At 32.8% G+C, this 17,244-nt stretch overlaps 1 protein-coding gene across 2 annotated transcripts in view; it reads left to right on the forward strand.

The window, feature by feature from the left end:
- LOC137630704 (uncharacterized) overlaps nucleotides 1–17,244 on the forward strand; it is a 207,240-nt gene that overhangs the window by 35,777 nt on the left and 154,219 nt on the right. For both annotated transcript variants that reach the window (XM_068362338.1, XM_068362339.1), the window contains exon 2: nucleotides 1,493–1,578. In XM_068362338.1, coding sequence (XP_068218439.1) covers nucleotides 1,518–1,578 — 61 coding nt within the window. In that variant the 5' untranslated portion in view covers nucleotides 1,493–1,517. The remainder of the gene's footprint in view (nucleotides 1–1,492; nucleotides 1,579–17,244) is intronic.

Here is a 17,244-nt window from a genome sequence, read left to right on the forward strand (position 1 = left end):
GGAAGAGAACTTTTAAGTTGTAAGCAAACAAATATAATCCACGATAAAAATATGGAAAAATAAAATAAGAATCTGAACAACAGCTCTGGCAGTTGGAGATTTCAGAGAAAGAGCGAAGAAATGTGGAAAGGTTCCTAATATATCCATAAATCGATGGGAAAGAGCAACAGATTCATTCGCCAGGTGACACTTCGTCCTCTTATGCGTCATTAGTGCTGGCTGATGTCCATCCTCCTCCAATCTACAAAGCTGTAGTGTGAAGATTGGAAAATCGTTTGAATTTTCGTGAGCATTATCCCTTGTTAGTAAGGCGCGTTGGCAACAGAAGTCGCTGATTAGTTGGTCTTTCGTTTACATATGGACTTTAAAAACAGATCGCTGGATGTGAATTATGGCTGTCACCACTTCTGGATGATGCTGAATAAATATAAAATTTTTGAAAATGTATATTTTATAGAAAAGCAATACCTACATTAGTGTTCCACTGTCAAGGGCTTAAATTTCCTAAATTTCAGTGAATTTTCCTTGTCAATAGATGGCGGTGACTTGAGAGCTAATGAGCATTTTTTAGAAGAGCTTTCCGGTCTTTCCTTTACTGTCTTTGTCCAATCAGAGGCATCTATCATCCTAAGGAGTTCTTTGAATTATTTTCATTCCGGACATCAGGCAACTGACATGTTTTACCCCCGGGATTTGAGTAGATCATATACAGTATATGATGTTGAAGTCCTCAGTAAGAAAAAGATGAGGACGATAAAATAATGAATATTTATCTATCTATCTATCTATCTATCTATCTATCTATCTATACATATATATATATATATATATATATATATATATATATATATATATATATATATATATATATATATATATACGATTGTGTATGAAGGTTTAGGTAAGTAAGAAAAGTAAGCGTATTTATGTAGCGCGAAAACGTTGAAGATATTTAAATTGTTTATGATAAAAAAAATTGTTAGCAATATCTGTAATCATTCTTTCATTGTATGCGTGTTACAATTATGACAAGTGTCTTCAAAAGTATGATATATTGTCTTTGATTTGTGTCAGGATTTTTAAAACATTATTTTTATACTTTTCATAATCACATGTTATTAACAAAACCTGATTTATTAATTGCTGTGGTTATGCCTTATATATTTATTTCATATTTTTTTTTATAATATGGAGAGTATAAGTCATTGGCTCTTAATATTGTTTTGAAATAATACTCAAATTGAAATCTGAAATGGTAAAATTAAACGACAGGATAGTAGAGTACTCCTTCCATCAAACAGAACTAAATAGTATTATTTTCTAATTTTTAAAAGCACTCCTTAATAGTCACTGATTAGTCACTTGAGCATAAGAATAAGGAAGTACACTTCAGCCGCAGTTTCTCTTAACGTAAGCTTACACCTGTAGAGGAGAGATTTACTGATAAGTGCCCAACATAAAGAACCTCGTCTTCAATCGATTTTCTCAACAGGTGTCCGCGTTCGATTGTCTGGAGGATGACGTGGTTGACGCAAATAGCCACAGTGCTCGTCCTGGCTATGACTCTCCTTACTCCAGGTAGGTTATTATGCTGGTCTCCCCAGGTACTTCGGCCAGGTAACTATAGCCTATGCGTCTTTATGCTACGTCTGCTTACGTACCATTGTACTTAACTTCACTTACATGCGTGTTTAGGCAGGTGCGGCTACACAAATACACTCAGATACACATAATTACTGACACCCCTTTCTACTATAAACTATGGTAGAAATACCCTTTTTTATAGATATTCTCACGCACACAGACATACACATGCGTGTGAGCTCTCTCTCTCTCTCTCTCTCTCTCTCTCTCTCTCTCTCTCTCTCTCTCTCTCTCTCTCTCTCTCTCTCACATACATATATACATACATGCACGCACATAGAATATCTTTTTTTTCTTTGCCTTAAATAATTTCCATCAAAAGGATGAATATTTAGAAACATGACGAATACGGCTTTACCTGCTCAAGCGTTGACTGTCGTAACATTCCTTGCTTCATGTACATGAATTTTTTCTTATCGCGAGCAGTATATATATATATATATATATATATATATATATATATATATATATATATATATATATATATATTATAGTATATATATATATATATATATATATATATATTATATACATATGTATATATATATATATATATATATATATATATATATATATATATATATATCTTCGGTGAAGGCAGCAACAGCCAGTAATGAACACGAATATCATAGTATGAATAGGGAAAGAGTAGTTCAAAATATCCTTCTTAATCCCAATGTTCCGTGATTCTTAATCACATTGTCCAGGGCTACAAATAAAACCTTAAAAAAGAATTAAGTAACAGTTAAATGTTTTTTACAAATTCATTCAAAACAATAAAAATCAGTTGAAATTAAAAGGAATATATATATATATATATATATATATATATATATATATATATATATATATATATATATATATATATATATATATATATATTTATATATATATATATATATATATATATATATATATATATATATATATATATATATATTACATCAGATAAAGTAGTGGAACCAACCTCGCAGAAGCTATGACAAATATAATTGAATGGAAGAGGCTTGGGTATTTAACGACGGAACAAGTCGTTTGATCAATATGGATTCAAGATGAAGTAAGTCATGGTAATTAGACACTTGACCAATGATGCTGAAATCTTTGTTGTCAACATTTTGTTTGCACATTTTGTATATGTTGTATTTGTAGCCCTGGACAATGTGATTAAGAATCACGAAACTTTGGGAATAAAAAGGATATTTTGAACTACTCTTTCCCTATCCATACTAAATATATATATATATATATATATATATATATATATATATATATATATATATATATATATATATATATATATATATATATATATACAGTATATATATATGTATATATATACAGTGTACATATATATATATATATATATATATATATATATATATATATATATATATATATATATATATATGTATAAATGTAAGCTTTGAATTACAGGGAGAGCCTTTTTGTCTGGCCCAGTTGCCACATTTCAGTTGAAATCCAGTCGGTTAGTAAAGGATTTGGGACGATTTCTTGCAGATCTTAAGCACTATTTCGGCCAGGATAGTCTTTACATTTTTTCGTGCACGGTTTTACCTTTCAAGTATTATTATTATTATTATTATTATTATTATTATTATTATTATTATTATTATTATTATTATTATTCAAGGTAAACAAATGTACCTTACTGACGGTTCACATATGAAAAAAAAAATAGAATAAATTAAAGAATTGAGCGTCGCTTTTATTTCGTAACGATAGAAATGTTTAAAATTTTTTGTGTTGCAGAAAATCTACAAAGACTTTCGAACAAATATATACATAAGTATACCCCTATTAAGAATTATTTGTTAATCGTAGAAAACTTTCAAAGCGCAGAGAGGTTGTTCCTGAATAAAGAAAAGTAACGGAATGAAATGAAAATGTGAGCATAAACAAGACTATCTATTGAATTGCAATATATGTAACTAAGCTAAATAGGGTTGTAATGGCTGGTGATCACCAGACTGGGGTGTCTGCAACCTCACCATTCTTGTGAGCTAAGGATGGGCCTTTGGGGGAGCCTATAGGTCTACCTGCTGAGTCATCAGCAACCATGGCCTAGCCCTCCCTGGTCCTAGCTTGGATGGATGAGGGGGCTTGGGCACTCATCATATTTAACCTATATGGTCAGTCTCTAGGGCATTGTCCTGTTTGTTAGGGCGATGTCACTGTCCCTTGCCTCTGCCGTTCATGAGCGGCCTTTAAAAATAGATAATTTGAAGATAAATAAGTAAACATAACAGACTTAGAAGCAAGAACACTTCATCGAGATCGTGGAAATTCCCAGGAAGACGAGAGTGGGGCAGATATAGACTTAGGAAATGAGATGTTCCAGCAACCGCAATTAATGACGTAATATAACAATATCTGAGGGAGGAGGATGTTAGATCTACTTTTTATTTTAAATAGGTGTAAATGTATAAGCTAACTAATACTGATAAACATGTTGAATTTTTCCTCCGCCAACGAAGTTGGGAGGAGGTTATGTTTTTGCCCCTCCTTTTATCCGTTTGTTTGTTTGTTTATAAACAACTTCCTGGCCGCAATTTAACTCGTAGAATAACGAAACTCTGGGATTAATTATTATGTTGACACGTAGAAGTGATTCAATTTATAAAGTCCTGGGTCAAAGTTCAAAGTCGAGCAGAAGGTTGAGATATAAGGTGCCGTGGTGGATGTCTGCACTCTCAGAGTGCTTTTCTAGTTCTCATTGTATTTTTTATATATATCATAAGTAGTATTGAAGACCCCCATCATTGTTAAGTGTGAACCTGCATGATAGGTAAGGATAAAAACGTGCGAAATATTTGACGAATTCTGATACAGTTGACTGAGGTGGGAATATACATATTTTAGCCTGAAATAATAATCCCTATAATATATTTTTAAAGTGCATTTGAACCTAGAAAACTGTTGAAACCACACGTTCCTTTGGATTTAATGAATATATCATCATCATCATCATCATCATCATTGCCGTTACTAGTCCACTGCAGAATAAAAACCTCAGACATGTTATTCCACTGACGTCTGTTTATGGTCTTTCTGTGCCAGTCTACAACTGCAAACTTTCTTAGTTCGTCAATACGTCGTTTTCTCTTCCTTTCCCTGCTTCTTTTGCAGTCTTCAGGGACCCATCCTGTTAATCTTTTAGTCCTTCTGTTGTCTGTCATTCTCATTATATGTCTTGCCCATGTCAAATTCTTCTTCTTACAAGTTGTTAGAATATATATATATATATATATATATATATATATATATATATATATATATATATATATATCTGTGAGTGTGTTTGTGTTTGTGTATGCGCGAATGTGTTTGATCGTGTTTGTATTTATCCAATTGATGCTCATGTACAAGTAGAAATCTCCTACACGATATAAACCAATGATGTAGACAGAACATTAAAACAAAGAAGCATAAAACTTTGTACATTATTTTACACAGGAATCATTCAGAGGATTTAGAAAGATGCAGATGATGAGGTGTCGCTAAAGATGACCATTACAGATCTGCTGTATAGAACAGACACTCTGTGACTGTCTGTATTTAGGCCCTAGGTTGGTGGCCAGGGCTTCATTACATGCCTTGTCAAAACCATTTAAATTTAAAGAGAGACTAAAAGCAACGTTGTTGACTTTTCCTCTGGTAGCTCAAGAAAGCCCCGTTTCAGACAAAAGACCCATTCAGACCCTGGATAGAGAGTAGACTCTTCTCTGAGGAATGAGTAAATAGGGCTCGTCGAGATGAACTGCATAGAATGTTTTCTTAGTCTCCGAGTATAAGAATGAATGAGTTGAATAAAGTCATTTTGACAAGAGGTGACGCCAAGACAGGTAATACATTCTTGAGTTTATATTTCTATGTTTCTTCGACAAGAGTTAATGAATACCATGCATAAATCTTGGTATGCTATAATCTTCAGGCAAGTGCTAATACCAATGCAATATTTTTATGCGCAAGTAGTTTGGCATTTGTTTTGCGCAGAAATTCTGAATTTTCAGAGGATGTTCTCTTGCTTCCGTCGGCTGTGACCGTAATATCTCTCTCTCTCTCTCTCTCTCTCTCTCTCTCTCTCTCTCTCTCTCTCTCTCTCTCTCTCTCTCTCTCTGTCTGTCTGGCCTCTTCCCTCTGGACCTAGGCAAGATAAAGGCATCTCATCGGCCGTTACATTTACACAAGAAAGGTAATTTATTGCCTATTGATCTGGGACTTCGTGTGGGCGTTCACTGGTAAGTCTTAGAAGGAGCTTAAAGGATGGCTTCGTCCTTGGGCATGGCTGAATGGAAGCAGTGATGTGATATCGTCCTTATTTTTATCCGCTAAATATATTACTGCATATTTATGTATCTATATATGTCAAGAAACGGTTAATGGAATTATAATATGACTCAAATTCATATATATATATATATATATATATATATATATATATATATATATATATATATATATATATATATATATATACAGAAGTTTTTTATGTTAAGTTTCTGAAATTACTTCCGCCAGCGAAGTTGGGAGGAGGTCATGTTTTCGCCCCTGTTTGTCTGTGTATTTGTGAACAACTTAATGGTCACACTCTTACTCATAGAGTAGTGAAACTTTCAGGGATTAATTTTTATGCTGAGTGGTGTAAGTAATTAAATTTTCAAAGTCCTAGGTCAAAGTTCAAGGTGGAGGAAAAGGTCGATCAAATTAATCCTAACCTTAATCCCAAGTTCGTACATGGTTGTCACACACACTTTTAAGTACCCCTACTGTCTAAAGTGATTCTGGGAAAGGCAAGCTGGTCTCGAGAAATAAGCTGCCGTGGTGGAGGTTTGCACTCTCAGAGGGCCTTTCTAGTTACATTATGTTTTAGTCTATACATCTTCTCTACTTCATATTTAACATATGTCAGATATGCTTTTGTTCTGCATATTATTTCTGCTTGGTGACTGGCAATTCAGTAAAGAACTGTTACTAGGAGTAGGCATTATTAGTGTGAAACAATGCTTATAGGTTTTGCATTCAATTTTTCTAGTTAAGTATATGATATATTTAGAACTTGCCCATATCAATAGTGCTCAGCCTCTTAAACTTGGTTAACCAAGTGACGCTTTTCATTTTTTTTTGTGCACATCTGTGTTCTCCCGATAAACAGTCGCCTGATGTTGTATTACGTTTTCAATAAAACATAGATATAGAATATTATAATTCCTCCTGTCTATAGAACCATATTTAAATTTTGATAAACGATAAACAGTGGGATTGGGAAAACGGAATTCTGTTTTGTCTTGCAACTAAATGGCAGTGGCAGAACGAGTCACTTCCACAGATGATGCTGAGTGAATCATTGTTACATGGCAGTGGTGCCATCTGTTGGATAAACTGAATATCAGAAAATGTTTATATTACGTGGCTTCTTTTTAACGGATAATGTTTCTTTCGAATCAACTTGTAGTCTAAGATAAGAATATTGAGTTTCCTTCAGCGTCGTAAGCATTACCTCCAGGGAAGAGGTTTATATATATATATACATATATATATATATATATATATATATATATATATATATATATATATATATAAATATATATATATATATATATATATATATATATATATATATATATATATATATATATGTATGTATATATATTTTTATTCTTTCGATTTTGATGCAAATGTGATCAAAGTCCGGCCTCGTGATAAACAAGGGAAGAGATTTGGGGAGAGATGCATATCTGGATAACAGATATTTTGTGTGTCTGTGTGTGAGGATGGATGGAGCTCTTCTTCTTCTTCTTCTTCTTCTTCTTCTTCTTCTTCTTCTTCTTCTTCTTCTTCTTCTTCTTCTTCTTCTTCTTCTTCTTCTTCTTCTTCTTCTTCTTCTTCTTCTTCTTCTTTTTTTTTTTTTTTTTTTTTTTTATATAATATACAGAGACTAGTGGTATATAGTATGGGGTTCCGGGTTACTTCCAGCTTCCTTAAAGGAATCCATCACTTTTCTCACTATATGTGCTGTTTCAAGTATTATTATTATTATTATTATTATTATTATTATTATTATTATTATTATTATTATTATTATTATTATTATTATTATTAATAATAATAATACTGTGCTTCACGTTCAGTTGTTGAAAGAATCTCCTTTGTACAACGCTATGTAACGTACTGCTCCTGTCTAGTTTTATTTCTGATTGATTTTTACTTAACACAATATTGATTTTTCCGTTGATTTATAAAGGGGGAAACACTGAGTTGCCATATGTAAGGATGTGCTCTCTCTCTCTCTCTCTCTCTCTCTCTCTCTCTCTCTCTCTCTCTCTCTCTCTCTCTCTCTCTCTCTCTCTCTCTCATTATTATTATTGTTATTATTATCATTATTAATTGCTAAGCTACAACCCTAGTTGGAAAAGCAGGATGCTATAATCCCGAGGGTTCCAACAGGGAAAATAGCCCAGTGAGGAAAGGAAACAAAGGAATGATATATTTTAAGAACAGTAACAACACTAAAATTAATATTTCCTATATAAACTATAAAAACTTGAACACAACAGTAGGAAGGGAAATAAGGTAGAATTGTGTGCCCGAATATATCCTCAAGCAAGAGAACTCTAACCCAAGACAGTGGAAGACCATGGTATAGAGGCTATGACACTACTTTAGACTAGAAAATAATTATTTTATTTTGGAGTGTCCTTCTCCTAAAAGAGTTGCTTACCATAGCTAAAGTCTCTCTTCTACCCTAACCAAGAGGAAAGTGGCCACTAAACAATTACAGTGTAGTAAAACCTTGGGTGAGAAGAACTGCTGGCAAAGGGAAAATGAAACGTAACGAGAGAGAAGGATCCAATGTAGTACTGTCTGGCCAGTCAAAGGGCCCAATAACTCTCAAGCGGTAGTATCTCAACGGGTGACAATTCACTACAATTTCATCGTAATGATTTAATTGTAAGGTGTATTATATTTTATCTTTTACCCTTTTTCCATTTTTGGGGGTAAAATGAACAATTTTCACTTCCTCTGCTTAGTTAGTTTTTATTTTTTTTCCGGATCCAGAAATAAGGTTTCTTTTTTTTTGTATCCAGAAATAAGTTTTTTTTTTGGTATCCAGAAATAAGTGTTTTTTTTTAATCCAGAAATAATCTTTTTTTTTTTTTGTATCCAGAAATAATAATTTTTTTTGTATCCAGAAATATTTTTTTTTTTGGTATCCAGAAATAAGTTTTTTTTTTTCCCCGAATCCAAAATGTAGTTTTTTTCCGAAAGTACTTATTTTTTTCTGAATCCAGAAATAAGTTATTTTTTTTTAATCAAATTAAGTTTTTTTTTTCGAATCCAGAAATTTGTTATTTTTTCCGAATCCAGAAATACTTGCATCTGTCTATTAAAGTAAACATAAATGTAACGCAATTTTTATTTTGTGAATGGACCCTTTTAAACTTCTTGCAAAATTGTAAATTTAGGTAAATTCCATTTTGCAGTAAGATAACTAAAGAAAATAACGTTCTATAGTAGATTATATCTGATGTTCAAGGATAAGCCGTTTTATGCTACAAATCGTTAGCATTTAATTGTATTTGCATTGACATTAACAAAATTAATTTTTTGTATATATGTATATTTTTTACAAGCACATGCTTGCCCACGAACATACACACATGTACTGTAGATCTCCCCTATATAATAGAGCAAGTGTCTTGCTATGTATATGCATATATATATATATATATATATATATATATATATATATATATATATATATATATACACATATATATGCATATATATATATATATATATATATATATATATATATATATATATTATATATATATATTTATACATATATTTATATATACCTGTATATTATACTTGCACATATATACGGTTTTATACATATGTAGTATTATGTACATGCACATTAAATATATACAGTACATATATATATATATATGTCCTCACTTCACTCCGCATTCTCTACACTACAGGTATAAACATAATAAAACATTAAATTGCCTTATAGCGCACCGTGCCGGTTGGCGCCAGGTTTATTTTTCCAATGAATCATACTTTTAGAAAACAATATAGATGTAACATCACATATTCTAATAACTTTTACAAACTTCTGTACTGATATAGCAGTGCATATTTAAAACAAAATGAACAAACTTTAAAATTAACATATAAGCCTCCTCTGCCGCCCAGGAAAAACCATAGATAAAAAACAAATTTTCAAGTTTTGAAAAAACTATGGAAACCTGTGTATCCACGGCAATAATGCAGAGTAACTCAAATTTGAGTGGTGGAACCTCACTCTTGTACTACTAATAAATAATAATGATAATAATATTAATAATAAATTCGACTTGCTCGGGCTAGCGTGCGCTAGAAAGTGACCACTTACTAAATACCTCTTCAAACATTGAATACGTTACACCCAACACTAAATTCTCATTGGCCACTGCCTACATAACAATTGAACTTAAGTAACAAGACACTTAAGATCTGCTTACATGTCGTTAGGACAATTATTTTTCGCTATACTTCGTAACGCGAAAAAATTCTAATATATATATGTATATTATATATATATATATATATATATACTGTGTGTGTATATGCTATGTACACACGTGTATATATATATAAATATGAATTTTTCTCTAGCTTTTCAGATCTAACAAGTTATAATCATAAATTATACACGGTCCCATGAACCTGACTCTTTTATGGCCGCAAGAATTTTTACAACCTTATCAATATATTGGGATTATCATGACGTCACTGAGATGACGTGCTAAGTAACTTACACACTTAATGTACTTGAAACATATCGCAACGCACCTTACACGGATTTGTTTACATCATGCATAAATATTTACGCATTCTCCATATCTGTGGTCGCGTGTTTCTCTTGGAAACAATTTTCAGATCTATTTAATATTTATTTGTTTATTTTTTTGTAGGTATCGTTTTTATGACAAGTGGGTTCGTCAATGTTAGTGTTCAATATAAAGAGATGATGTAAAGCGTTCATTTTAGTCATATAATGTCTTCCATGACATTTTTATTGCTTTTTTTGTTTTTTTTTTGTTTTTTTTTTTTTACAGCCAACTTTGTTTATATATCCAAGTGGCCAGTGTTAAGGATGTTTAACCTTTGCAATGAAGTGCGCTGGGCTTTTGGCTTTTTTTTATTCTCACCCAGGTTTGCCTATCTAATTACACACACACACACACACACACACACACACATATATATATATATATATATATATATATATATATATATATATATATATACTATATATATTTCAGCTAAACCACAAATACCTTCCTTTTAATATCGAACTCATTCTGCCACGGGATCACAGATCCATAATGAAAATCCTTTTAAGATAAGTACCTCCCCCGGCTAAAGATTCGACCATTAGCCTTGAGTAGAATTAAAGGTAAAGATGAAAACTTCTTTTATGACTTTAGGGCGAAAGTGTCTGGAGTCTGAGGGTCGTAAGGGGTAATGATAGTGCAGTATTGGTAATCCATGATTTGCACATCAGATAATGCAAATATGTATATATATGTGTGTAATATATATATATATATATATATATATATATATATATATATATATATATATATATATATATATGTATGTATGTATATATGTATATATAGTATATGTTTGTATGTGTGTAATATATATATATATATATATATATATATATATATATAGGTATATATGTATGTATATATGTACATATAGTGTATGCGTGTATGTGTAATATATATATATATATATATATATATATATATATATATATGTATATACATATACACATACATACATACATGCATACACACACACACAGATTTAATATACCGCAAAGTTAAAAGTGAGCCTTTCGTCCCCCACCGGTTTCCTCAAAGCATACACACACACGCACACACACAGATTATATATATATATATATATATATATATATATATATATATATATATATATATATATATATATATATATATATACATACATAGACACACACACCGGCCATAAAGCGAAGAAAGAAATAGTTTTGACACTGATTGGCAAAGACGCATCTTGAAGCCTTTGTCCTACAATAGGAAAAGAGCGCAACATATATTGTTATTAGAGAGATAACATATTGGCCGGCCTTTCTCCTTGATGCAATCCCCTTCAATTATCCGTTTAAGCAATCCGCTCGTTATCTCTTACGAGGCTTCTATTGGACGATCGCTTTTCCACCTTTCAAGCTCTCGTCATATTTCGGAAAGATATTTCTGTGTTGAGGGTGGTGGGGTGTGGGGTGGATTTGGGGAGAGGGGTGGATTGGACCCAGCGGGGGTGGAGGTTGTGCTGGTATGAATGGAGTATGAATGATCGGTTGGGAAGTGAAGGAGGAATTTGCTGTTTATATCCCGAATTGGGGAAAACCATCTTTTGTGGTGGGGATGTTTGAAATGAAACTTAAATCTTCTGTCTTTCTGTCTTATTTTATCTCGTTTAGTATCTAGTTTTCCTTTGTCTCGCCGTTTCACATATTGAACTTGAATATTATTTTGGAAATAGTTAAGAGAGAAATTGGTTTTCTGTCTAGAGTAGTCTGTGTCTGTGCCTCAGATACTGTATTTGTACAATTTTCTCTGTAATGTCGGGTGCTAGTGAATAGTAAGACTGAAAACAATTTTGGATACGTCTTTGCCGAGCGATCTGCATCCATGAAGTTCGAGAATTTCTTAAGCTCGATAGTTTCTTGTAGTGTCTGTGACCTCCCCATCCTTGTGAGCTAAGGATCGGGGCGGTTTAAGGGTAGCCTACCTGTCCCTCCCTGGTCTAGTGAGTTATCAGCAACCATTGCCTAGCCCTTCCAGGTCCAGCTTGGTTAGACAGGGGCTTGGGCTCTGATCATATGTTCATTCCATAAGTCATTGTAACGTTCCCTTTCCTTGGCTATTCACGGGCGACCTTTAAACCTTGAAACTCAACTGTATTCTAGAGAGACCTGCAATTGTTTGTAAGCGCCTCCCCAAATATTTGTATATCACATCGTTTACCATTTTCCTCAACTGGAGGTGTTTGAGAGAAACCAAGAATAACACTCTCTCTCTCTCTCTCTCTCTCTCTCTCTCTCTCTCTCTCTCTCTCTCTCTCTCTCTCTCTCTCTGAGAATGATATCCTTGAGTTTGGCGCTTGAGAAGGCATTTGCGATCATCACTGGAAAGTGTTTCGAGATGCTAAGAATAGAGCTTTTATCGCCGCCTCTTTGCACTCGTGCTTCTTACGTCAATTGCCTCGTCATTTTACACTCGGTTTACTCCATCATATCTCCCACTTCCAATAACTTCTTATAACTCTTTCTCTTTTGCTTGTATTTGTCCGTACGTTAGTCAGACTTTGCATACGGTTAATACAGAAAAGTTTTTCATTTTCATAATAATTATTTTTATAGTTATATTTCATTTTTCTTTTGTTCATATAGGCTACTCTGTTTTATATATATGTATGTATATATACAGATTACATATATACATACATAAATAATATATATATTATATATATGTATGTATATATGTAATCTTTATATATATATATATATATATATATATATATATATATATATATATATATACAGATTACATATATACATACATACATATATATATATATATATATATATATATATATATATATATTATATGTATATATATATGTGTATATATACATACATATATATATATATATATATATATATATATATATATATATATATATATATATATATATCTATGTATATATGTAATCTGTATATATATATATGTATGTATATATATATATATATATATATATATATATATATATCTGTGTGTGCAACAGTGTAAATATATATTAAGAAATATAATGCCAGTTCCGCCTCTCTCGTATTGCTCGTTCCTTTGCCTGCTCAATCACTTCAAATCGATGACACAAAGCCATGGTCTCGTTTTGCTTGTTTTAAACTTGTTAGCGGATACTGTATCTCAGAGAATGATTTACTGAGTATTTTCATAAAAGTAAAATTATATTTTATTGTGATACTACATATTATTATTATTAATGTTATTATTATTATTATTATTATTATTATTATTATTATTATTATTATTTGTGCCTGCAGCAGTAGTAGTAGTAGTAGTAGTAGTAGTAGTAGTAGTAGTAGTAGTAGTAGTAGTAGTTGTAGTCGAAGTAGTAGTACAAACCAAGTTTCAATTGCAAATATAAAAGCAGAATGCTAAAAACTAAAAGCCTCTATAGACAAAACCGCTTACTATGGAATTAAGAATAAAAAAATTGAAGTAAACTAGGAAAGAATATTATTACTTTTATCATAAGTAGTAGCATATATCCAAATAATTATTCAATGTCACGCTTACGAACCTTTGCGATTTGAAATATTTATACATAACCGCATGAGGCGAATCAAGCCAGCATCCTCTGAAGCCTATGACGTCAAACTTTTTTTTTTTCCCTTTTTCCCCAACGTCAAGTAAAAGAAAGACTAATTTCAAAGGCTTGTCATATGAGTTATGAAGACAATTTTCATGTAAACTTAGGTGGCATCGTGGCCTTTGTTAAAAGAAAGAAGAAAAAAAAAGAGATGGGAAAAATTGCCGTTGGTGCCTCATAAAGAGCTAGAGAAAGATTACAGTCTCCGAAAAAGCTCCGGAATAAATCCAGGAATATTGGTGTCCTTCATCGGGGGAAAATGCAAATACGGAGTTGCTTTCTACAGAGAACGAAATTCTGAATATATTTTAAAGGTGCTTGCTATATCTCAAGTCATTACATGATATTTTATAAGGAATTTTTGCAGAGAGAGAGAGAGAGAGAGAGAGAGAGAGAGAGAGAGAGAGAGAGAGAGAGAGAGAGAGAGAGAGAGAGAGACTTGAATTTTACCTAAATTTCCAGCAAGGGTCTTGACTATTTCTCCAGCCAGAGAATTCCTTCAGATATGCATATCATAGTAATTGGCGAAACGGCAAATGGGCCCCAAGGGTGTGCTCGATATCTCATTTCCAAGTATAATCTTATAATCTCATCAACGGGGAGAGAAATAGCTGACATGATTAATATCTTTGCTTAATTCAAGCGGAAAGACCGACAATCAGTGGACCTTTTCGCTGATTTTTTTTTTTTTCATTATGTCTAAAGATTAGTTTTATTGGAGGAATATATCAGTCGGTTATCACAAGGACCTATAGCCGCTCGTCCCAGCCCGGTACGGAATGTTGACATAGAAAGAACAAGGACGTTAATCTTATTACGTTAGTTTCCTCTCTTTTAAAAGTTTTAAACGTCTTATGAATGGCAGGGGTAAGAGATAGTGACAATGCTCTAGCAGCGCAATGTCCTAGAGACTGACCATATATACATATGATCAGCGCCCAACCCTCTCTCTAGGTCCTGGGAGCGCCAGACAATGACTGTTGATGACTATCAGTGCCCAAGTCCCTCTCTATCCAAGCTAGATCCAGGGAAGACCAGACAATGACTGTTGATGACTATCAGCGCACATGCCCCCTCTCCACCCAGTTAGGAAAAGGGAGGGGCCAGGCAATGGCTGTTGATGACTCAGCAAGTAGATCCTAAACCCCTCCCTAGCTCGCAAGATTGATGTGGTTGCAGACACTACAAGGAACTATCGAACTTGAGCGCGTCTCAAATCCCGGTCTAGCAGATTTCCAAGCAAGGACGTTTTCAATAGGCTACCACAACTTAGGATTGGCGTGAATTGCAGTTTGTTGCTTGAATTAAACTAAACTTGTGCCAGCACGGGGTCTTGATTCTATAGCTGCTCGTAGAGAAAAACCTCTTTATATTGCTACGTGCACTATGGGACATGATAGAAGACATTTTATAAGGTTTTCCTTCATTCTTACCCGCTTCTATTTTCCTCTAACTTAGTTTAACAAACCGGTTTCGCGTTATATGGTTTCTTCGACTACAAAATGACATGAGATTTCTCGAATTTTGTCTTCGTTAATCCCATTCTGGCTGTTTTCGTGAGAAGTATTACTACAGAATTGGTGAAGTACCATGGAATTCTTCTTCATTCAAGGGGTTAACTTTACCTGTAGTGAGCAGATCTTCTCGTGGAAAGACACTCCAAAATGAAACCATTGTTCTTGAGTATTAAAAATAAAAAGGGGTTTATTAAGTTTCTCTCCTCTTATCTCTGATTATTTATCTCCTCTCCCTTCCTAAATAGCTTTATAAAACCCCTTGATCTTTTTCAACTTGCTATTTCATCGTATGAACTGGATAACAACAAAATCCCAAATATTCAGTTCCTCAAAGAAGACGAAGGTTTGCGTCTACAGAAGACGACGTCAAGAAAAACAATGTTTGTTATGGCAGAAGAAAAGCCGACATCCTCAAACAGATCAAAGAAGGTCCCAGCTTTGTTTATTATAGATCTTTCTGGAACTGGTGACACAATAAAGGTATTTGTTATCGTAAGAAAATAGATGGGAGAAGACAAATGCTGTATAAAGAAGGGAAAATAAAAGGAAAATTTCCTTATCTTACTTGATACATTTACATCTATTCTTAATAACAATTACATTGATCAGCTATTTTAAACTCCATTCAAAATTGGATTACCAATAGATGGAGATGGTTCGGGCATGCTCTTCGCACTCTCCAAGAGAGATTAGTTCACCAAACGTTTAACTGGACTCCACAAGGCCCTAGAACAATTGGAAGACCCAGGTCTACATGACTGAGGACTATGAAGCGTGAAGTAGGAGATGATGAATGAAGAAGTATTGATTTAAAAGCTGAGGATAGAGACGACTGGCAAAATCTAACCGAGGCCCCTTGCTTCAATAGGCGTAAGAGGATATATATATATATATATATATATATATATATATATATATATATATATATATATATATATATATATATATATATATATATATTGGTATGTCGATTGGTAGAGTCCTTGCTGCCATGATTTCTCGTAAGAATTATAGGTTCAAATCTCTGCCCAGCCAGAAGCATGTATCATAAATGAATTTCTAATGGATATACATTCCGAAAGGAGAATTCGGTATTAAATGCCATTGCGGTTGATATTTTCATTGATTAAAATCACAAGTGGTAGATATATATATATATATATATATATATATATATATATATATATATATATATATATATATATATATATATAAATATATAGTATATGTGTGTGTTCATACAACTAGTATCCTACTAAGTAGTAAAAGAATGTTAAAAGACACTAGAAAGGCAACAACGATCAATATCACTATGTTTTTAGAGCGGAAATGTATTTCCAGGCGTCTACGTCACAGTCCAGGGAGTAAGACAAGGGCTAACCGCTTAAGGGAACCAACCACACTGATATCGTAAGCTGCATGTGTGTAACCAATTCTGATGAAATATAAAGTTATCTCCACATATTTTGTTGGTTGGTTGTTCATTTTCATCATAATTTGACTAAATTTTGAAGAATTTCGAATTGAAGGGTATCATTCAGATCAGCTGGACGGT

The sequence above is a fragment of the Palaemon carinicauda genome, chromosome 38, assembly GCF_036898095.1.
Source record: "Palaemon carinicauda isolate YSFRI2023 chromosome 38, ASM3689809v2, whole genome shotgun sequence".
In the NCBI taxonomy this organism is placed as follows: domain Eukaryota; kingdom Metazoa; phylum Arthropoda; class Malacostraca; order Decapoda; family Palaemonidae; genus Palaemon; species Palaemon carinicauda.